At 56.0% G+C, this 21,724-nt stretch overlaps 1 protein-coding gene and 2 long non-coding RNA genes across 3 annotated transcripts; 2 read left to right on the top strand and 1 right to left on the bottom strand.

Moving 5' to 3' along the window:
* Nucleotides 1-900: 900 nt before the first annotated feature.
* On the top strand, nucleotides 901-11,058 carry PRPF19 (pre-mRNA processing factor 19). Its single transcript, XM_042958403.1, has 16 exons — nucleotides 901-1,140; nucleotides 2,817-2,966; nucleotides 3,154-3,230; nucleotides 3,962-4,103; nucleotides 4,187-4,260; nucleotides 4,380-4,442; nucleotides 5,312-5,353; nucleotides 5,478-5,552; nucleotides 5,881-5,956; nucleotides 6,116-6,225; nucleotides 7,543-7,698; nucleotides 7,824-7,893; nucleotides 8,124-8,209; nucleotides 8,564-8,734; nucleotides 8,878-8,983; nucleotides 10,909-11,058. Exons 1-16 carry the CDS (start codon nucleotides 1,122-1,124, stop codon nucleotides 11,004-11,006), a joined length of 1,515 nt encoding a protein of 504 aa, XP_042814337.1. The 5' UTR covers nucleotides 901-1,121; the 3' UTR covers nucleotides 11,007-11,058.
* A 3,134-nt stretch (nucleotides 11,059-14,192) lies between these two features.
* On the bottom strand, nucleotides 14,193-16,088 carry LOC122231031. Its single transcript, XR_006208139.1, has 3 exons — nucleotides 15,358-16,088; nucleotides 15,059-15,154; nucleotides 14,193-14,654 (listed from the first exon to the last, which is right to left on the bottom strand). It is a non-coding gene; the product is annotated as an uncharacterized LOC122231031 (long non-coding RNA).
* Nucleotides 16,089-16,099: 11 nt separating this feature from the next.
* LOC122231030 lies at nucleotides 16,100-20,733 on the top strand. The gene is made up of 2 exons (XR_006208138.1): nucleotides 16,100-16,269; nucleotides 18,608-20,733. It is a non-coding gene; the product is annotated as an uncharacterized LOC122231030 (long non-coding RNA).
* The last annotated feature ends 991 nt before the right edge of the window (nucleotides 20,734-21,724 follow it).

Here is a 21,724-nt window from a genome sequence, read left to right as displayed (position 1 = left end):
AGTTCAACCTTTGTTATTTTACAGATGAGGAAATTAAGGAGAGAATGTCATACAGTTTGCTAGCTGGGTGAGCTGGGATTAGAGCACCCACAGGCTGGCTTCAGAGTCCATGCTCTTGACCACTATGCCTTACTGCCCTATATACCTGCAGCCGTGCTTCTCTCCAAGCCTATGTGCATGCTCTTCCTCCTCTTGGGATGCCCTCTGCTCTCTCCTATCTGAATATTGCCCACCTGTCAAAATCCAGCTCATTCACACCTCTTCGGCCAAGAAGACTTCACTGATCACACCCGTCTGTCCTGCTTTGTCTGGATCCCTTACAGTCCACACCACGTGTTCTGTACATGATTCCTTAATCCTATCCTACAGGTATCCACTTAGAACCGACAGATCTGAGCTCTTCCAGCCTAGCTAAGTCGTGCAGGAAAGGGGCAGAAAAGGTGATGACTTGCCCAAGATCACAGCGCGAATTGGTAGTAGGGGCAGGACCAGAACCATTTCTTGGCCAGTGCTAGTTTCTCTGTCCCTCTGTATCTGCGCTTTCTTCCCCGGTCACCTAGCAGTGTCTTTCAAAGGGCAGTCCTAGATACACCTGCCTCAGAATCACGTGGAGTACGCCCTGAAAATACATACTGTCTAAGGCAGACCCCGGGAATATGCATTTTAACAAGTTCATCAGGAAATTCTCATACGCTAAGAAGTTTGCAAGACGACGGTCCCACGGACCAGCGCAGCGCCGGTCTCGACAAAACCTCGTTCCTCGCATTGGCTTTAAATTCCCACTGCATTGTGGGAAATGTAGTTCCGACTTCGTGTCCGCCCCCGGGAGCGCTTTACGGAAGGAGCCGAGCCTGTCCGGAAATGGCCGAGTATTCCCTGGCGGGCCCTTTCCTGCCCGGCTGCATTGTGGGAAAGGGCAGTTTCCGTTAGGTGCTGGAGGCTGAGGCGCGCGACCGGCCGCAGCCCCACGTGAAGCTCTACGCGAGCATCGCTCGGCGGGGCCGCTCCCCGCCAGCCGCGGAGCGTCCCGGAAACAGCGGGGGACCGGAAGCGGCCCGCGGCGGCGCAGAAGCGAATCCCGGAGCCCGGTGCCAGGCGCCTCGGAGCGCAGCGACGGCGCCATGTCCCTGATCTGCTCGAGTGAGTGTCGGCTGCGGCCGATCGCGGGTCGCAGGGGGCCGGAGCGCGGAGCGGGAGGAGCTGCGGGCCGCTGCGGTGCCGGGGTCGGGGCGGAGGCGACGGCAGGGCTCCCGGGGGGCAGGGCGGCGGCTTGTCAGCGCGGGGGTCCTCCTCCTCCTCAGCGTGGGGTGCATTTGCGCAGCGCTTCACAGTTTACATAACGCCTCAAGTTTATTGTCGCAGACGTCACTGAGGCCAGCCACCTCGTTTACGCAGTGAACTGAGGCCTGGATGGAGGGAGCTTGGTGCAGGGAGACAGCTGTGGTGTAGGAATCGGGCTTGTGCAGGACCTCCCTTCCCGATTGGCTTTGTGATCTGGCGCAGGCTCTGGGCCTCAGTTTCCTCATCTGCAGAAAGAGGGCATTCATTTGCACGGGCTGACGCCGGAGGTCCCGCGCGGGTAGTCAGAGATTCTGCAGTTTGCGAAGGTCACACAGTGAGTTGGAGGCAGTGACAGGGCTGGAATCCAGGCCCCTGGCTCCCAGCCTCAGGCTGCACGGCCACCAAACACAGCGCACATTTATAAAGCCTTTTGGTCTACGCCCCGCTTCCAAGTCTGTGATCTCATTTTATTCTCACAAGAATTCTCCAGAACAGACGTGACGATCCGGGTTTTACAGATGAGGATGCAAGGCTCAAGGAGAGTGTCGCATGGGCGGTGGGGCTAGTTTCTCTGCCCCCTGAATCCATGCCTTTTTCGTGCCTTGCGCAGTCTTTCCTTTTGGTATTTTAATGCGGCGCGCATCGGTTTTGCATTCTCATTGTTCCGTCAGGTTACGAGATCATCCCCTTCTCTGTTTGCTTCCAGCTCTCCAGCCGCCCCCCCCTCCTCCCCGCCCTGCTCTTCTCGGAACCCCTTCGTAAATCCAAAAACAGGGAGGAAGGGAAATGAGGGCTAGAAAAAGGAATCTTTCATATTGAAGAGATTGCAGCTTGCAGAGTGTTTTCTCGTTGGTTGTCCCCTCTCAGTCTTGCGGAAGGGTCCCCCCCCCCCATTCCCAGCACCATCCTTCCTTTAGATGTTTACACGAGATGTTTACTGGGTGCCTGCTGGGCATCTGCATTGTACTGGAAGTCAGAGACCAGCCATAATCCCTATCCTCAAGGGGTGCATCGTCTACTGGGGCCGGCATGTAAATGATACCTCTGTTGGGGGTTGTGAGGATGATTTAATCAATGGAAAGCGTTTACAGTCATGCGTGGCACCTGAGAAACACCACGTAAATGTTTCTTCTTGTTATAACGCTTGTCACGTTGCTGTGTGATTTCTTTGTCTATTAATCCACCGAGGCTCTAGGTAGCGATTTGAGTGGCCGTCTGTATCTGTGTCATAGAGCATAATGGGTGCCGAAGCATCTTTGTTCCAAACGGAGATGGGTGGGGATTATCGACTGCTCTGTAGGTGCGTGACACATCGTAGTCGCGCAGAATCATTTGTTGACTGCCTGTCAGGAGAGCGATGGAGAAGCTAGTCGTGTAGCCGTATAGATACGGGGGCGCCACAAAACTGGTTGTCACGTCCTGCTTTCTGTTGAGTGTGGGGACATGTTTTGTTGGGGCCAGTAGCCTGTCAGGCGTCCCCTTGTCCCGAGGTCCCTTTCACCACCCCAAGCTCACTGCCTGCCTTTTCTCCACAGTCTCCAATGAAGTGCCCGAGCACCCATGCGTGTCCCCTGTCTCTAATCATGTTTATGAGCGGCGGCTCATTGAGAAGTATATTGCGGAGAATGGCACAGACCCCATCAACAACCAGCCCCTGTCCGAGGAGCAGCTCATCGACATCAAAGGTGCCTGGCGGCTGGCCTCCGTCCAGGGCTGTTGTAACTCCAAGCTTGACAGGGTGGGAGGTGGCGCCGGCCCCCAGAGAGGGAGATAGTGCTCTGTTCACGCAGGCTGAAGGGGAAGGGGGGGGGACGGGGAGAGGGAGAGTCCCCGCCTTACGGTTCTTCGCATCCGCTCTCCCTCTCTTGGCAGTTGCTCACCCCATCCGGCCCAAGCCTCCCTCTGCCACCAGCATCCCAGCCATCCTGAAAGCCTTGCAGGATGAGTGGGTGAGTCCCTGGAAGGGAACCGGCAGCTCCCTACTTGAGGAGGGTGGACCACGGCACTAGGACTCGGGTGGGAAGGACGGAGCCTCGTGTTTTGTTTGGAGGGGCAGGACGATCGTGGAGGAGGCGGCGGCCGGTTGTCAAAGTCGCACAGGTCCGGGGTCCAGGTTTAGCTCCCTTGCTCACTTGCCACGTGTCCTTGGGCACCTCGCTCAGATGTGAGTGCTGGGTTTCCTGACCGTGACAAGAACTTGGGCCGATCTCTCCGGGTTCGGGGAGAATTAGAATAAGGTTAGAGTGTCACCCTCGTGACATCACGGACTTGTCTCATTTGTGGGTGTATCTGCAGCGCCAGGAGCAGCACCTGGTACGTAGTAGGTGCTCTGCAAGATGAAGGAATGAATACGTCTTGAGCGACTGTCTTGCACTGCACCCGACACAATGAGGGCAGTCCTAAATGTCGGCAGTGGCATTATTACCCCGACACGGGGTGGGGGGCGGCCGCGTGGCACTGAGATTTGCCAGTAAATCAGTGGAGACGGGGGTGGGAGAGAGCCGGCTGCCACTCCTCTCGGCGCCCCGTGTTGGCATGGGGCAGGAGCTCCGGAGCGGCTGCCAGCGCGCGCACGGTCCCGGCCGTGGAAGGAGGAGGCCGTGTCCTCCTAACCCGGCCTCTCCTGCTGGGTGCTCCCTGACCCTCCTCACCCCTCACGGTGGCGTGTCCCTCCCCCCAGGATGCAGTCATGCTGCACAGCTTCACTCTGCGCCAGCAGCTGCAGACGACCCGCCAGGAGCTGTCCCACGCGCTCTACCAGCACGACGCCGCCTGCCGTGTCATTGCCCGTCTCACCAAGGAAGTTACTGCTGCCCGAGAAGGTGCAGCCTCCGCCCCGCCACTCCCCCCTCTGGGCCGGTCCTGCTTTGTAATCCCCCGTTTCTAACGTGTTCTTCTCTCCCAGCTCTGGCTACCCTGAAACCCCAGGCCGGTCTCATCGTGCCCCAGGCCGTGCCGAGCTCGCAGCCGAGTGTCGCGGTGAGTGTCCACCCCTCCCCGCCCGTCAGCAGCCCCTGGTGTGTGGGGTCTCACGCGGCTCTCCTGCAGGAGTCTTTGGCGTTCTGTGCCCTCCTCACCTCTACCTCTCTTGTCTTCAGGGTGCAGGCGAGCCGATGGATTTGGGTGAGCTGGTGGGAATGACCCCCGAGATTATCCAGAAGGTGAGTTGCTGGAGGTCACTTGGTGGGGATGCTGGTCAGCCCTCGGTCCCCTCCCGCCATCCGCCTTGAGTGCGGTGTGACTAGAAACACCGCTCCGTGTGTGGTCACTCAGCAGAGTGGTGCTGAGCGCGGGCTCGGCCCGCACTGCCTGCGTTCGTGCTCTGAGGTCACCGCTGACAAGCCCAGGACCTTGGGCCGACTCAACCGACTCCATGTCCCGTTTCCCTTCCAGACCGAGAGTAAACGGTGTCTATTTTCTAGGCTCGTGGAATTTACAAGATTGTAGTTACTGGTAGTGCAGCTTGGAGCTCTTACTGTTACCGGGGTTCTTTGCAGGTCGTAGAACGCTTTGTTACACGTTTTCGAGGGAGACAGGACAGATGGAGAACCTGAGGCTCGGATTCAAAGGCAGGCTCCCAAGAGGCCGAGCGGGCCCGATTCCAGGGCCAGCGCCTCTGTCGTACTCACGGCCTCTCCTTTTGTCGGAGCTGCTCGTTTGTGTCTTGTCCGAGCGCTTTCCCTGCTCAGCTTGCAACCTCCTGGTGCACACGTGTGAACTCGGTCTGGGAGCCCTGCACTGCTGGCTCAGGTGCTCACTCAGCCATTTGTCCCCTCTGAGGCCTTGGGCAAGTGACCTCACTCCCCTGAGGCTCAGTGTCCTCCTGTGTGAAGTAAGATCATTGCACCTCCTCATCAGGTTGGGGGGGAAAGTAAGCGGAGGTAACGCACGTGAGCCTTTAGCACAGAACTCGGCAGATCGCAGGTGTGGGTGCCACTTGTGAAGGCCTAGATGTGACCAGCGTCCGGCGTGCCGCTGGCCTGGCAGAGTGCTTGGTCTCACGTTGCGCCTGTTCCCCTCTCTTCCCCAGCTCCAAGACAAGGCCACCGTGCTGACCACGGAGCGTAAGAAGGTGAGTCCTCCAGAGCCAGGAGAGGGCTGGCCGGTGGAGGCGGCTGACGCCTTAGGGGAAAGGGGGCTCGCCGAATCCTGCACTCACTGCTGCTTTTGTGGGGGGCGCTTTTCCTTTTTCTCAGAGAGGGAAGACTGTGCCTGAGGAGCTGGTGAAGCCGGAGGAGCTGAGCAAATACCGGCAGGTGGCATCCCACGTGGTGAGTGGCCAGGTCCCCGCTAACTGGGAGGCGGGGTGTTGCAGCTGTTGCTGGGCTGGGCGGGCCAGCGTGGGGGGGCCGGGGGCTGTAGAGCTGCCTGGGGGCCCCGGCCGCTGCGTCCCAGGGCTTGTCTTCTTGCCCGGGGCTGGCTTTGCCAGGAGTGCGGCGAGGGACGTGCCGCCTCCAGGCAGAAGGCCAAGCGCAGCGGATAAGGAACAGAAGTCACTCTTGTTCCCCTGGGCCCGGGGCGGAAGTGGGGGCGTTGCGTGGCTTCGTGGCTGGCCTCGGTTCGGCCGTGACTGGGTTTGGTGTCGCGCCCTCCGCTCAGGGCTTGCACAGTGCCAGCATTCCTGGGATCCTCGCCCTGGACCTCTGCCCTGCCGACACCAACAAGATCCTCACTGGTGAGAGCCGGTCTGGCCCCGCGGGCCGAGGCGGGGAGGGCGGCAGGGTAGGGGCACGCTCCTGTCCTCTGCATGGGCCTGGGGGCCAAAGTACCGTCTTCGGCCGAGGGGTGCGGGTGGGCACGACTCACTGTTGGATCTCGTTTGGGTCCTTTCCAGGAGGGGCGGATAAAAATGTTGTCGTCTTCGACAAGAGTTCTGAGCAAATCCTGGCCACCCTCAAAGGCCATACCAAGAAAGTCACCAGTGTGGTGTTCCACCCTTCCCAGGTAAAGGGTCCTGCCGGTCACCCTGGGTCCCTCATTCCTGTGCCCTGGTTTCGGTGGTCTAGGGTTGCAGACCCAGTCACCCAGCGCCGTGCCGTGTCCTTGTGAAGTGAAGTGGGCCCGAGGAGGAGCACTGAGCCTCCAGAGTGGGCCCTTCGAGGCCTTTGTTTACAGCCGTGGGTCGCCCTGTCCTCCGTGCAGAAGCCCCTAAAGCAGTGGCCTTCAGCCCAGGGAAAGGGAGGGAATGAGAGCTGGAATAAGCAGACTCATAGGCACGTGGCGTGTTAGGAAAAGGAAGAAAGTCCTGTAGTGTTTATAGTACAGACTATGGAAAACAAAGCTGAGCAAAATCTTAACATACCTGGGAAGGACAGGTGCATCCACATTCCCATGGTCCTGCGGGGTCGGGGGGAACTTGACATCAACCGTTGAACATGGTGCGGGCTAAAATTGATGGAGTTGCTGGCTTAGATGGTACAGGCAGCCTTCAGACCAGATTAGTGACATTGTGGGATTTGAGTCTTTAGGTCTGGGACGGTTTGGGTCTAAGACTGTAGGATTGTGGCTGGGTCTGTGCTTCCCAATTAGCCTCTTCCCTGTCCCTTAAGGAAATTAGAAATAGGTGAATACTGTGGATTTTTCCTAAAACTAAATGTTTTTAAAATGGGAGGCACTCCTTTCCTGCGGCCAGGTGTGGAGAAGTTGTTTCTCTTATGAAATCATGTCAATGAAAGATGGTAGTTGTTTTTACCTTATGGTGTTTAATGTCCTAACCCAAATAATTGGTGCGTGTACACGGTAGAAGTTCTCTCTCTGCCCCAAATCTTTCTGAGGATTAACTTGCTCCTGAAATCCTGGAGTCTGTGATGCAGCAACATAGGCCCTTGCAGACCCTCACAGACCCTCTGCTGTTCAGAAGTACGCTGTTCCTGACAGTAGCCATTAGCTAGCTACATGTGTCTATTTGAACAGAGTGAAATAAACTAAAATTAAAAAAACTCAGTTTCTCAGTTGCACCGGTCAGCTTTCTCTCTCTGGTACTAGAAACAGGGCGTGGGAGATTGCTCTCTGCTACAGTTACCCTTCTTACCACTAGACAGTGAAGCCTTCTCTTCTAGGCCAATGCTGTTTGAGTTACCATTTTAAATGGCGTTTACCATTGGCTCTCACGCATCACCAGTTGGATGGATGGTTCTGGGCAGGACAGGCCTGAAAGAGAAGCAGTTGTTGGGCTCATGGCCATCCCCACCCCCCTTTTGTAAGACTGTTGGGGTCGATCTTTTCTGCCTCTGATATTTTGCCTCTTGTTTTTCCTTTTAGGAGCTGGTGTTTTCTGCCTCCCCAGATGCTACTATCAGGATTTGGTCGGTGCCGAATGCCTCTTGTGTGCAGGTTGTTCGGGCCCATGAGAGCGCAGTGACGGGCCTCAGCCTCCATGCCACTGGGGACTATCTCCTGAGCTCCTCCGATGACCAGGTGCGGTCCCAGCCCAGACCCTGCAGAGCCCTGCTGGTCTCCAAGCTTGAACATCTGGGGAGGAGGGAACACCTTCCTGTTGGGCACCCACTTTCTTAACTGGCTCGCTGTCTCTATTTTTTCAGTACTGGGCCTTCTCTGACATCCAGACAGGGCGTGTGCTCACCAAGGTGACCGATGAGACCTCTGGCTGCTGTAAGTTGTCATAGAGGCACTGGGCTCTGTCTGTTCTTTTGCTGCTTATCATTTATTTATATGTTTTACTTAATCATTTGCTCCTTTGTTCTTAAGATTTATTTACCACCAGTGCCGGCCGGGTGCCAGGCGTTTTACCGGGCACGGTGAACAATGTGAAGAGAGGCCCCTTTTGCTGTGCTGGCCTCTCCCGTGGGCTCTGACCACAGCTCCCTGTCCTTCCTCCACAGCTCTCACCTGTGCACAGTTCCACCCTGATGGACTCATCTTCGGAACAGGCACCATGGACTCGCAGATTAAGATCTGGGACTTGAAGGTGGGACATGGCAGCCTCTATCTGAGGCCCAGGGTGTGAGCTCGTGACCTATGCGGTGTGATAAGTGCCAGTGGCACCCGGCCCTTGGGTGTCCCAAGGGCAGAGACACGGTGGCTGTGCGTGCGTGTGTGTGTGTGTGTGTGTGTGTGCGCGTGCGCATGTGCACGCCTGTGTGTGATGTGATGGATGTGGCCCGGGGTCTTGGGCTGGGCCATCTACCTCTGCGATTCCTGTTAGTTGTCCTTCCCTAAAGGATGGTGGAGGATGGCTCAGAGGTAGGCATCTGGCGAACTCCCCATTTTCTCTGGGTCGTGACCAGTGGGTGACGTTGTACCACTCGTCCTCCGCCTGTAGGAGCGCACCAACGTGGCCAACTTCCCTGGCCACTCGGGCCCCATCACCAGCATTGCCTTCTCAGAGAATGGCTATTATCTGGCTACGGCGGCCGATGACTCCTCTGTCAAGCTCTGGGATCTGCGCAAACTTAAGAACTTTAAGACACTGCAGCTGGATAACAATTTTGAGGTGCGCCCCCTCCCTTCCCCAGCTCTGTCGGTTGCCTCTCCTCACTTGTTGATTCTTCAGTGAATCAGTCTAAACTGCTTCTGTGCATCCCTAATTGTCCCATAATTTCTGTTCTCGTGTGACGTCTCTCCTGGTTCTGGCAGGTGAAGTCACTGATCTTCGATCAGAGTGGTACCTACCTGGCCCTTGGGGGCACAGACGTCCAGATCTACATCTGCAAGCAGTGGACAGAGATCCTTCATTTCACAGGTAGGGTCTGACTCTGGGATCCTGAGGTCTCCGAGTGTCCTGGCCCAGAAGGAAGAGGGTAAATACCACGAGGTTAGGAATTTCCAGGGAGTAGGCCTGAGTTTGCCTAGGCAGCTTTTAATCCCTTCCTGAGGCGATAGAGTTTAGTGGCTAAGAAACTGCACTCAGGAGTCAGACTGCTGGGCTTTAAAGGCTAGCTCTACCCCTGCAAGCTGTGCGTCCTTGGACAAGTTACTTAGTCTCTTTGGGGAACGATAATAGGGCACACTCAGTGCAGTGTGTGAGGTTTAGCTGAGTTTATATATATATATAGATATATATGTATGAAGTCATGTTTATGCACATAAACGTATAAACAGATGAAATAGCTGTGTACTTACACACGTACACATGTGCATAAATAATTAGAACCGTGTTTGGCACGGTTGTTTTGGATTTGCCATTGTTCAGCATTGTGTCTTTGTCTTCTGTGGGACTGGAGCAGTGACTAAGATCCAGGCTTTGCACTAATGGAATTTCCAGTCAGTTGAGGAGGGTAGATGTGGGATGAGTTCACAGATAATTACTTGACTGCAGTTTGTTTCTGAAGTTTGTTTATTTTGGAGGAGAGAGCGCTTGTGCGGGTGCGAGCGGGGGAGGGGCAGAGCGCGAGGAGAGGGGATCCTTAGCAGGCTCCACGCTTAGCACGGAGTCCGACACGGGGCTCGATCCCACCACTGTGAGATCATGACCTGATCCGAAGTCAGGAGTGGACACTTCAACCAACCGAGGCCACCCAGGCGCCCCTGCTTACTTGCGATTGTAAATGTCGGAGAAGAAAAGCATAAAATGCTGAGACTGCGGATAGTAGGGCTACTAACCTCCTGATGGTTGCGTGGCCCTGGGTACGTGACGTCCTCTTTGAGAGCCGTAGCTTTTTCATTTTTTAAACTGGTCACGTTGGCACTGCTTTGCAGATGGTGCCAGCTGGTGACACAGAAATGGCTTGCGTGGTGACAGAGTGCCTGCTGCACACTTGGGTGCTGAGTGAATGGCAGCTGTTAGCTGTCTTTGTTGATGAAATTCTCATCCTCGTTAGCACATTGTGGGCAAGACCCAAGATGCTTCTCCCACCCCCGTGTTCTCCTGAGCCCGGCTCGGTGTGTGTGTTCCAGGGGTCCAGGCCTAACTGGAACCCTTCGTTGGGCTCCGGTGTTTCGGAGTTGAGCAGGGTGCAGCAGTGGGCCGGAAGCACAGCCTGAGCTGTAGTGGGGGCTCCAGGCGTTGTCCTAAGCCTTCAAGGAATTTGCTCTGATGCTCCTGAGCTACCCCAATCCGGCAAGGCACGTCACCCAGCCCCTTCTGCCCTTGCTACAGCCCTGCCCTGTGCCGGGGGCCCAGGTTCCCTAAGTCGGAACCCCCTGAGCCAGAACAAGCCAACGGACGGTTCCGATTATAATATAAGCAAGGAGTTGGAACTAAATATATACTATAAATATATGCGAGTCAGCTGAGCACTGAGGTTTTAAACCGAACTGAAAACTCAGACCAATTTTTAAAAATAAGGTGGTGAGAAGTGGAAGAACAAGACCATGTCTGCTTCGTCTGTCCCGCCCTCTGCCGGCTCCCAGTCAGTTCTAGGACTTGAACTGCGCAGAATTGCAGTTGTCCCAAAAGCTCAGGCAAGGAGGAGTGACGTTCCTCTGTTCACTCACCCCACAACAAAAACCTGAGTTGTCGCTGTGTGCCAGGCGCCGAGGAAGGCCCTGGGGATGGATGTTATGCAGGCTGGACTAGCGCCCTGCTCTCGGCAGCGTGAGTCCACTGGGAAGTAGCGAGCACTGACCCAGGGAGGGCTGGACAGACTGGGAGTAGATCATCAGGATCCGCACTCAGACCCGAGGGGGAGAAGCCTTCTCACCTTTGCCTCTCGTCTCTCTCCTCAGAGCATAGCGGCCTGACCACAGGGGTGGCCTTTGGGCACCACGCCAAGTTCATCGCTTCAACGGGCATGGACAGGAGCCTCAAGTTCTACAGCCTGTAGGCCCTGGCCCTTCTGATCTGGGAGCTGGGCCTCATCTCAGTAGAGGGGTAGAATTAGGGTGGGGGGGTGGGGGGAGGAAGGGGAGAGACTAGCGGGGGGGGGGGGGGGGGGTCTCTGGGGCGGGACATTCACATCATTTCACTCTGGTCCGGGTGGTGACCTGAGAGTCACGGCGGCGGGGACCACCCTCATCCATGCAACCTCCAGGCCTGACAGGAAGGATCATGGGAGGTAGAACTGTCACTCTCTGAAGGCTCGGGTCGGAGCCCAGGGCCTCTCCCCTCGTGGCGTTCATGGAGTGTTCCAGTTCCTGGGAGATGGGGAGAGGCTGAGCCAAGGGACGTGTGAAGGGATGGGCATGAGGGCTCTTGAAGGTTTTTGTAAGCAGTGATTTAGTTTCATTAAAAAAAGAAAACAATAAACCTAGCACCTTCCTGTGTGTGTCTGTAAAAGGAGCCTTAAGCCGGGACGGTCAGGGGGAGGAAGCACGTTTGCCAGAAGGATTCTTTCATGCCCCTGCAGGCCTTGACCTTGGGTTTCAGAGGATCTCCTGTCACTGGCACCGCCACATCTTTTCTTTGTGGGACTGGCTTCCACAGCAGCCCAGAAGGGAGGGAGAAACACCCTTTTCTTGCTGGTGAGGAACTGTGAGCATCCAGGAAGGACTCCCTCCGCTGTGGGGGCTGCGAAACCTGTCCCAGGCTGGCTTAAATCAGACATTCCAAGCTTTGGCTTTTGAATGTTTGAAGTAGAGCTGATTCCAGGGGAGATCTCCAGAGCATAAGTAAACACGGAAGATCAGATAGTGAAGGTGAAGGCTGCTGTAGGGGGTGAGAGTAGGATTCTTGCTACTGAAGGTTGTGTGGCCTCTCTCGCATGATAAAGAAGCTTACAGTCTTCTTGCTTAGGACCTAAAAGCGGGGGAAGGGTGCTGCTGGGAGGCCAGGTTTCCCAGGGGGAGTGAACAAGGCCCGGGGAGGGGCAGGAGGGAGGCCAGGGTGTGTGACCTGGGGTGGCTCAGAGAGGTCTTCTGGACCCTGGATGAGAGCCGTCCCGTGACCTGATGGGAGCCAGTAAGGGAATACGAGGTGAGAAAGAGGGGGTCCGTGGCTGTAGATGAGGGTATGTTCTGGGGCCGGGGGCCTGGGTCGAAACACAGGGTCTGTGTCGATGCCACCCAAGAACTCCATGTGTGTTTTGCTGGGCCCCTGTTCCCTGTTCAAGAAAGTTGGGGCATGCTGTTTTCTCCTTTGGAGGGTCCCGATGCTTCTTGGCCAGTAAAACCTTTGAAAACTGCAAGAAAAGAAACCCTTTAACTTTTTAACCCACCTTGCTCATCTGACTTGGACAGCGTGTGTGTGTGTGTGTGTGTGTGTGTGTGTGTGTGTGTGTGTGTGTGTGAGTGAGAGATTGTCCACGGAACCCCCCCTTTGGAGAATGCACCACAGCTGTAGTTTGCACATAGTGCAGCTGTGGGCATCTTCGAGCGCACAGCCTCTTGGGTTAGTTCTCACAGGAGACTCCCAGGAGGGGAGAGAGGAGGCGGCGCTCAGAACACCTAGAGGTTTTGCAACGTTAGCCAAAGTAACTCCAATCTTGGGTTTGAAGAGGGTGGGATTCTATCCCTTGTTAAGAAGCATCGAGCCCTTCTGAGGCGGGACAGACCTCGAAAGGAGGAAGTGTAGAGCTGTGGTTTGCAGGTGTTAGAGCAGCGGTGTTGAAGGGGGGACGGGTGGAAGGCAGGGGGCATCCTGGGCCTGAGCTTGACCATGGTGCTAGCCCAGCACTGCGCCATCTGTTGGTTTCTAGCCAGATATTAATATGCGGGGTTAGGTCGGCTTTGTTTCCAGGAAAACTTTCAGAGATGAAGACACAGCTTCTTGGAGGATCCCTGGGTTAGGAGGGGACACTGGCCGTGCTCCGATGGTATGAAGCATGTGTTATGTCCGTGCTCGGGGGGCAGTTCTCAGCAGGGTGGGGCTGGGAACACATCTCGAAGGATCTCCGAGGGACTGCAGTCCCCGCCCCCCCCCCAGTCAGTTCCAGACCACTGCCCTAAAACCCGGCCTTAACCCCTGCTGTCCTGGCCTCGGGGAGCCTCGCGTTTGGGTTTTAAGTCCTGGTATGTTATTTCCTTCCTGCCAGCTTGTCTACTCGTATCAAGTGAGTGCTGGACGCCGTACTTACTTTGTCTCATTTTATTCTTTGAAGCAGCCTTGCCCTTAGCCGCCTGCCATCTAAGTAGCTGCCCTGCATCCCCCTGCGGCTTCAGGCCTCTTCCTTTGGGGTCCAGGGGACGAGGTGAGAGTGCCAAATCCCAGCCCTGCCCTCACTAGGGTGCGACCCTTGGGCGTATTGCTAACTTCTCTCTGATCCGGTTTCTTCATAAGCTGGGGATATTGTACTTATTAGGGATGTTGTAAGGCTTAAGTGAGTTAGGACGGATGAAAGATCGTCGGATGGGGGTGCACGGGATACATACTGCGTATGTGGTGTCTGGTGCTGCCGCTTCAACTGTGACCACTCCTGCTGCTGTCCCTCCTCCTGCTGCTGTCCCTCCTCCTGCTGCTGTCCCTCCTCCTGCTGCTGTCCCTCCTCCTGCTCCTCTCCCTCCTCCTGCTGCTGTCCCTCCTCCTGCTGCTGTCCCTCCTCCTGCTGCTCTCCCTCCTGCTGCTGTCCCTCCTCCTGCTGCTGTCGCTCCTCCTGCTGCTGTCCCTCCTCCTGCTGCTCTCCCTCCTGCTGCTGTCCCTCCTCCTGCTGCTGTTGCTCCTCCTGCTGCTGTCGCTCCTCCTGCTGCTCTCCCTCCTCCTGCTTCTCCCCTCCTCCTGCTCCTCCTCCTGCTCCCTTCCTCCTACTGCTTCTCCCCTCCTACTGCTGCTCCCCTCCTCCTGCTCCCCTCCTCCTCCTGCTACACTCCTTCTACTGCTGCTCCCCTCCTCCTCTGGCTCTCTCCTCCTGCTCCCCTCCTCCTCCTACTCCCCTCCCCCTCCTCCTGTTCCCCTCCTCCTACAGCTTCTCCCCTCCTCCTCCTGCTCCCCTCTTCCTCCTACTCCCCTCCTCCTACAGCTTCTCCCCTCCTCCTCCTGCTCCCCTCCCCCTCCTCCTGCTCCCCTCCCCCTCCTCCCCTCTCCCTCCTGCTCCGTTCCTCCTCCCCCCCTCCTCCTCCTCCGGCTACCTGTAGTGCTCCTACCCTCCTAGCACTTCTACCACCCCCACTGCTCCTACCACCTGCGGCTACCATTTCTGCCTCTGCCGCCACTTTTGCTCCTGTCAGCCCTCCTACCATTCCAGCTCCTGCCGCTGATACCCGTCCCACTTCTACTGCCGCCGCCAGTTCTATTGCCGTTGCTTCTCCTGCCTTTGCTTCTGCCACCCCTGCCCCCACTCGTCGTCCTCCTCCTCCTAGTTTACTACTAGCTTAACGACCCCAGTGGTGCAGGTGCATTCACACGCAGACTTCTTTTCGGTGAACACAGTGCGGTGCCCTACGCGTATTTTCTCTTACAATCTTCCGAGTACCGTTTTCCATGGTTGACTTCATTGTCAGAGGAAGGTATACAATACGTGGACGTGTGCATTTGCGATACGCTATGATGAAGACGCGTCTGCGTCAGCTTCGGTGTTACCGTGAGGCTTCCGCTCGATAGGCTGTGAGTAGTTAAATCCCGGAAGTCAGACTTACACACGGATGTTCAACTCCCCGGGGGCTGGTACCCTAACCTCTGCGTTGTTCAAGGGTCCCCCGTAACGCTTGTATTCCCAAGTGGGGGCGCTGTCCCCACTGCCTGACCGCTTGCCCGGCACTGCGACTCCCACGCCACTGCTGGTACTGCCCCCGTTACTCCTCCGCCAGCTACCTCCGCCCTCCCGCCCTGCGTGCTCTTCTCCGGGTCCCTCCCCAGAGATGGGCTCGCTCCAGGAAGCCCCGCAGGGGAGCGACCTCACCGGGCACCGTGTGCCCGGCTCTAGCACAGCTCTGTGATCTTGCGGGTGTCCGTGCGTTTGTCTTTCTCAGCTAGATTTTCATTCCGAGGGCGGGGCCGTGTGCTCACCGCTGTCACGCCCCCTTTCCTGTATGTCACGTTGCTGCTCAGTGACAGGCGGACTCAACTCGGGGGGCTCAGTCCAGAGCCCAGGCTCTGACACTCCTAGGACACAGAAGCAGGGGGATGACAGACTTGGTTATTTCGGCCAAAATGGAATGGAGAGTTGCCCCCCCCCCCACCCCCCCCCTCCCCCGCCCTCCTGCCGTTCTCTCTCCATTGTGGGCTCAGCCGCCTTGTAGGTGAACCTTCTGGCAATAGTTCTCAGCCGGGTGGGTTGGGTTCTGACGGATTCTAAGAGGGCTCACCTCTTCTAGACTCGTGTTGTCAGGCTCCTGAGTTTTGTGTTCAGGATCGAGTTGTTAGTCCAGGTGTCTGAAGGGAAATGGTTTGTGGTGTAATCGGCGCTCACTGCAGCCAGCATGAACTTTGGCCCCTCGGCAATCCACGCCTGGGCTCGTGCCTGGGGACCAAGTGTGTCCAAACCCCATGTTCCTCCGCCCTTGGAGGTTGCTTGGCCTTGGGGCGCTGGCCAGGGCGGCCACCTGGGGGCGCTGTGGTTACGTTAGTCTCTCCGGCAACACGGTCACCGGGATGGCTTGGCACCAGAGGACAACTGTGCCGGGCAGGTGCCGTTACCCCCATTGTACAGACGGAAACAAGCTCTCGGGGTGCCTGGGCCTCAGGCCGCCCAGCGAGTCATGGAGTTGGGACTTGAAGCCATCCGGCTGCAGAGACCGAGCTGACTACCCCGTCATCTGTGAAGACAGGCACGGGGAGCTGACAGCCCGCTCCGGTTTTCTAGGAGTGCAGAGTCGTGGTTAAGTGTGGGCTCTGGGGTCCAGCCCGATTCGGATCCCGGCTCATCAGGTTTCTGTGCCCGCGTCCGTGTCTCAGTTTCCGCATCTGAAAACCTGGCCAACGGGTGCCCGCTTCAGAGGGTGGCCGAGGGTTAATGGCGCAAACGCACGTGGAGAGCACACGTTGTTGGCTGCTGTTTTCCCTGCTTCTGTCTGCGCTGGCATCCAGTGACACTCTCGGGGTCGCGGTGGCCCCTGACGCTCGACGGCTGTGTCACAAAGATTAAGGCTCTGGAGACACAGAGTGACCGGGGACATAGGCCAGTCGGGGAGGCGGCAGCGTGCGGATGACCACGGCCACGGGACGAGTTCTGAGAGGCGCAGACGTGGAGGAGGGGTTGTGGCCGTTCCGCGAGTCAGGTAGGTCTGAAGAGAGGTGACAGGCAGGTTTGGGACACAGAGCAGAGGAGCAGAGTGGGGGTGGCCGGCGAAGGAGAGGACGCGGCTGCCCACCGCCTGGCTGAAGCGAGGAGGGGCGGGGGAGCGGGCCCACGGACGAGCCGGGAGGGGAGAGCAGACAGTGTGGACAGCCGGGCGATGAGAATCCTGGAGAAATGCCCAGCAGACTGGAGTCTCAACCAGCAGCCTGAAGTCGAAGATCTCACCGGGAGGTTTGCAGCCGTGGGAACAGGCCTTTGACATTTTTGAAATTGCTTATGGTGAAACATTGGCTCAAAAGGGCCTTAAACATACCTTTTCAGTTTAAAGAATACTAAACACCCTTGTATCCAGCGCCCAGCTTAAGGACAGTAGTAGGGGCCCTCTGTTCTTCTGTGACTGCAGAAGAAACCACTCCCCTGAAACGGGTGGATCCTTCTTCCACTTTTCCCTTTAATTTTACCACGATATTGTGAGTATGGGGGGGGGGGGGGATGCTTAATTTTGAACTTCTTGGACCTGAAATCGTTCAGCTTGCTCTGACTTCATTTGCTTCACGTTGTTCTCGAGATTTACCCGCGTTGACGCGTGTGGTTATGGTTCATTCACTGTTGTGCAAACAAAGGCAGTGGCCAGACAGAACTCCCACCAGGCTTCTGGAACCGCGCTCCTTGGAGAGGGGAGCAGCCCCGCAGGGCGGGTCCCACGTGGCCCGTCCCTCGCAGGGCAGTGCGCTGTGCGCGGGAGGTGCCCACGTGGGGCTGTGGTGCATTTGAGCTGCATGGTCACGAGGCTCAGCTCTGCCATGGTCACCAGGGGAGGGGACACGGGAGCCATGACGCAGCAGAACCTTTGTTCCAGCCCTAACCTGCCAGCTCACCGTCTGGGGGCTGCACCGACCCTGCCCCGATACAGTCGCGGATCTAGGGTCCACACTGTTCTTGCAGCTGGCCGTGGTGGCCAGCCCGCGTGGCGGGAGTTACCTGATGAGTGCCGCCTCCATCCTCAGGAAAGTGTCTCATCAGGGGGCTGGGGTCCCAGCTTTGTAATTGATCGGTGCCTTAGGCACTTGGCAATGGCCGGGCTCCACGGAGCCTTGTAAGAGGACAGTTCCCTTTTCAGGGAGGCCAGCCTGCGAGTGATAAACCTGAACAGATAAACCCTCTCGTTCACTGTGGGACTCGGTCATGGGTTCACACCCACAATGAATTGCTACGGCCTCCTGTTGACACCTGACATGGGTTGTTTCCAATTTGCCTATCACAAACAATGTTTCTGTGAACATTCTGTCGCAAGGGTCTTTCCTAGGCTATTAGTTAACCTAGGAGGGGACATGTATAGATGGCACCATAGGTAACGACGAGCCCTTTAGCCACACAGCGTTATCAGTCTGCACTCTCGTTAACCATGTGGAGGAGTGTTCGAGCCTTCATACCCTTCACCACCCCTTCGTGTTTTCCGATTTTTAAATTTTGCTAGTCTCGTGGGTATGTGATAGTACCTTGAAGTTTAATTTTCACATCCGTGATTACTGATGGGGTGGAGCCTCTTTTCATCCACGTCCAGGCCCACACACACACACACACACACACACACATTTCTGTGTTTGATCATTTTGTCAAGGTGTTACCTATCTTCCCAGTGTGTGCCTTATCTTTTCACTCTATAGTATCTCATGAGTTTGGAAGTTATTATGAGAATTCTTTGAGACTGGCTGAAACCACATTCTGCACCACCCCCCCCACCTCCCCGACAGGATTTGCATTTATTTGCTCTTGCCTGAAGCCCGGGGATCACTTCAAATTAAATTTAGCCATTGAGCTTTTTTTCAACTGAAACTTTGAGCATTCCCTAGACCCCTACCCTCGTCTAAGAACTTGGCCTGCACACCCTAGAGAAGACGGAATTGTCACTCTCGGGGAGTGCTTTTTGTTGTTTGTGTCTATCCAGCACGGAGTTGAAAATAGGCAAGGCCCCTTGCTGCCCCTGTCTGTGCAAGGGGTTCATTTCTCCTTCAGTCTTGCATCGAGGATGAAGCCCTCTCCAGTCCCAGCTTCCATAGGAGGCCCAGCTCGAGATGCCCCACATTTGGCAGGCTCTGGGCTTGACCTGTGCTCCCCTGGACTTGTTAAAACAGAACATCAAGGTCTCCAGGGTTCTGCAGAAACCCCAGAATAGAAATTGGTTTTACTTCTCAGAGTTTTTGCTTTTATTTTTGGCCTATCTGCATGTTTCCCCCCTGTCTCCTGTTTGCGATGATGTAAACAGGTTTTTAACAGATGTGCATATCATCCGACAGTTTAGTGGTTTCCTTCCGAAGGTTGATCGGGCATCTAGTCTTCCTGCTGCTGGGACAGAAGTGGCACTCTTCTAGGAAAAGCTCTTACAGAAATGCCTGGGCACGCGGCCACTCTTCAGGGAGTCAGAGGTTGCTGAAGTCGAGGCGACAGGCTGTGAGGTGTCGTCCCCCTTTAAGGCAGAGCACGTGGCTTTGCTCTCTGCCAACGTGGAAGCATGAGGGAGCCCGGGGGCAGGCGAAGTAGGGGAGTCCGTGGGATCTTCACCCAGCTCCAACCTTAGCCCTTACCCCCTCCCTAAAAGGGCAGGAAGAGAGAACCTGAGAGGCCCCTGAGCCGCTCTGCTTCCTGCCACAGGTCAGCACAAGTGGTTTGTTATCAACCCCATCAGGTCTGACCCAACTGTTGTCAAGGCTCGAGTTCCGGCTCCGGCTCAGAGGTGGTTTAGGGGAGGGAAGAAGTTCTACGTTGGGCAGAATTTGGATGGGGTTTTGAGATCCGGGAAAGCCAAAGCCGGGATTGCCCCTCTCCGGGGAAAGCAAGGGAACCTCGTGCCGCAGCGACCCTCACTGCTCACGTACATCCGCTCCTGTCAACGGAGCCCTTGGACACAGGAGTGTTGACAAACTCCGCGGACAAGTACCGATTGCCAAAGTTGTCAAAATCCCCACACCTGCATACACTTGACAGTGGGCGAGAAACACCTCAAGCGCCACGTTGGGACATCCAGAGAGCAAATGGATCCTTTCGTGATTACATAGGGTAATAAGGTTCTGGCCACATTCGAAGATACAAATAGGAGGGAAAAACGACAGCTGCATAATCCTCTCGAACAGCAAGATAGAAGGACTGCACCGAGGAAGGGAGCAGGGGCGGACTTGGTGGGAAAGAAGATGGAGACCCTGCCTGCCCCCTGACGTGGGGAAGCTCTCTGCAGACAGGGAGAGAAGTTCAGGAGGGCAGAGACACAAAGAGAAAGTTCATAAGACCCCGAGGCTATAAAGATGCTTGTCCTCTAATCAAAGAGGTACATTTTATTTAAAAAATTTAATATGTACTTGAGAGAGAGAGAGAGAGAGAGAGAGAGAGAGAGAGAGAGAGAGAGAAGGGGCAGAAGAGGAAGAGAATCTCAAGCAGGCTCCACGCCTAGTATGGACTTGATCTCATGCCCAGGAGATCATGACCCGAGCTGAAATCGAGAGTGGGACTCTTAACCGACTGAGCCACCCGGGTGCCCCCAAAGAGTTACATTTTAGGCCAGCAACGCTATCTGCCTTAGGCAGCGTGGGTGGCAAAGCTTTAGAACGATACTGATCTGGGGTAGCAAGGTGGAGTGGGGTGCGGGTGGGGGGGGGCAGACTACTGGCACCCCCTGTGTTCCCCCAGAGCCTGACAGAAGGCGCACAGCTTTTGATCCAGCGGTTCTGAGAACTTCTGAGAGAACTGTATACAAAGAATCACATGCTTAGATAACAAGGGTTCACATTCATAGATTTGAATTCTACCCAAAGGAGATCAAATGTATCAGTTTAACGGGGATATGGAAGAGACGGCGGCTATTAAAATAGGGAATAATTCAAGAGGTCTACCTTTGTGGTAAGAAAACACACACGACACCCTTAAAGTTACATAATGTGATTCCATGTGGTATCTATAGAATCGTGTTTAAGCACAGCATCGATGCAATTCATAGAACCCTTCTGTGCCATTTGAAATGCCTACGTGAGCCTGGATGATGAAGGCCGTGGTAAGAAAGAAGAGTCAGTCCTGGATGGAAGAACCAGAACCTTGACCCCTTCAGACCAAGTCAGTCTGGCTCCTTCACCCAACACCAAAGCTACGAATCCTCATAATTTCACCCTGGCCCCCGAGTACAGGCCAGGAGGTCGGACAGCACTGGCCATCCCTGGTCACAGCGGGAAGGCAGCCCCAGACAAGGGAAGTTCCTTGGCTAACTCCCACGGCAAGTGTCTAGAACACTCGGACCCGAAGATCCATGCTGCCACCCCCAGCTAACCTTTTCCCCAGCCCCTCCTCCTCTGGGCTATAAACTGGTCTTCAGAGTTTAAGCAAAGCATGAAGCTTGGGGCAGAGAAGAAAAAGTCTAGTAGTTTACGGCATTCAGTAAATGTTGTCATATGCTCCTTGAGGGATTCTTCTGTTAATTTACCTAACACCCCTGTGGGGGTGGGGATCACCCCCATTTTCCAGAGGGGGAAACAGGCTCCCAAAAGTTCAGTAACTCAGTATTACAGCTAGTAAGAGACAGAACTGGGGTTGTAACAAAGCAGCTTGATTTTGGAGCCCCTCTATTTGACCAGTATCCCCCGACAGAGAAGGTGGAGTGGGCCAGAAAGGAGGAGCCCCTGCCTAGTGTCAAGGCCCCCGGCCTGACTTGTGTGGTTCCCTGTCACAGCTCATGCCCCACCAAGGCCTTTAGAAAAAAGATCGAAAGTCAAGTTTGGACCCACCTACCAGATTATTCTCTCCTGGCACCAGAGGCTGAACCCTACCCCACCCCCCCAACCCCTCCCAACTGCTACCCCTTCCCAGCCTAGATCTACAGGTCAGTCTGGAAAGGTCTTTGTGGCCAAGTCAGAGATGAAGGCCTAGGTCCTAGAGGGGCACACGAAAGTCAGCCACACAACCAGCGCTGGTACTGAGCTGTGGGGGGGGCCAGGCTCGCTGTGGCAGCCAGCATCAGGGCCAAGAGGCTGCAGTGTCAGCCCGGGAGTGGACTAGTCTGGCGGGGAGGGGGAGGGGGTGTGTGCTGAAGGAAGGGAGAGGGAGGCTGGCGGGCCCCAGCATCCTTTAGCAGGAAGCTGAGGCTCAGAGCAAGACTGAAGAGTTCCTTCAAGGCCCCAGGAGCTCTGGGTGCCCCTTCCCCACAGGGAGCTGAGCAGCGTGCTGTGAGAAAGAACTCCCACGTCTGGGCGACGGGGTCAGGCCTTCGTGGGCCATTTCACCCTCGGGGCTCCCCATTCCTACCTACTGGGGCTCGGACTCTGCTGTGATTGTACCCTCCTCTTCCCTCGCTTATCTGGTTCTCTCTGGAATGCCGTCTCTCCTTGCTGAAAGGCAAAGTCTCCCAAATCAGCCGGACTCTGCCCAGGGTGTGGCCCGTATTAAGTATTTGTCGA

Source organism: Panthera tigris, chromosome D1, assembly GCF_018350195.1.
Source record: "Panthera tigris isolate Pti1 chromosome D1, P.tigris_Pti1_mat1.1, whole genome shotgun sequence".
NCBI lineage: Eukaryota > Metazoa > Chordata > Mammalia > Carnivora > Felidae > Panthera > Panthera tigris.
The sequence above is the reverse complement of the archived record's forward strand: the minus strand, read 5'-3'. Positions and strand labels throughout refer to the sequence as shown.

What these genes read in the sequence shown, in the direction of transcription:
- PRPF19 (XM_042958403.1), top strand. An exon ending in GCAGCTCATCGACATCAAAG is followed by an intron (nt 2,967 to 3,153) that starts GTGCCTGGCGGC and finishes CTCTCTTGGCAG; the next exon opens with TTGCTCACCCCATCCGGCCC. An exon ending in AGTTACTGCTGCCCGAGAAG is followed by an intron (nt 4,104 to 4,186) that starts GTGCAGCCTCCG and finishes CTTCTCTCCCAG; the next exon opens with CTCTGGCTACCCTGAAACCC.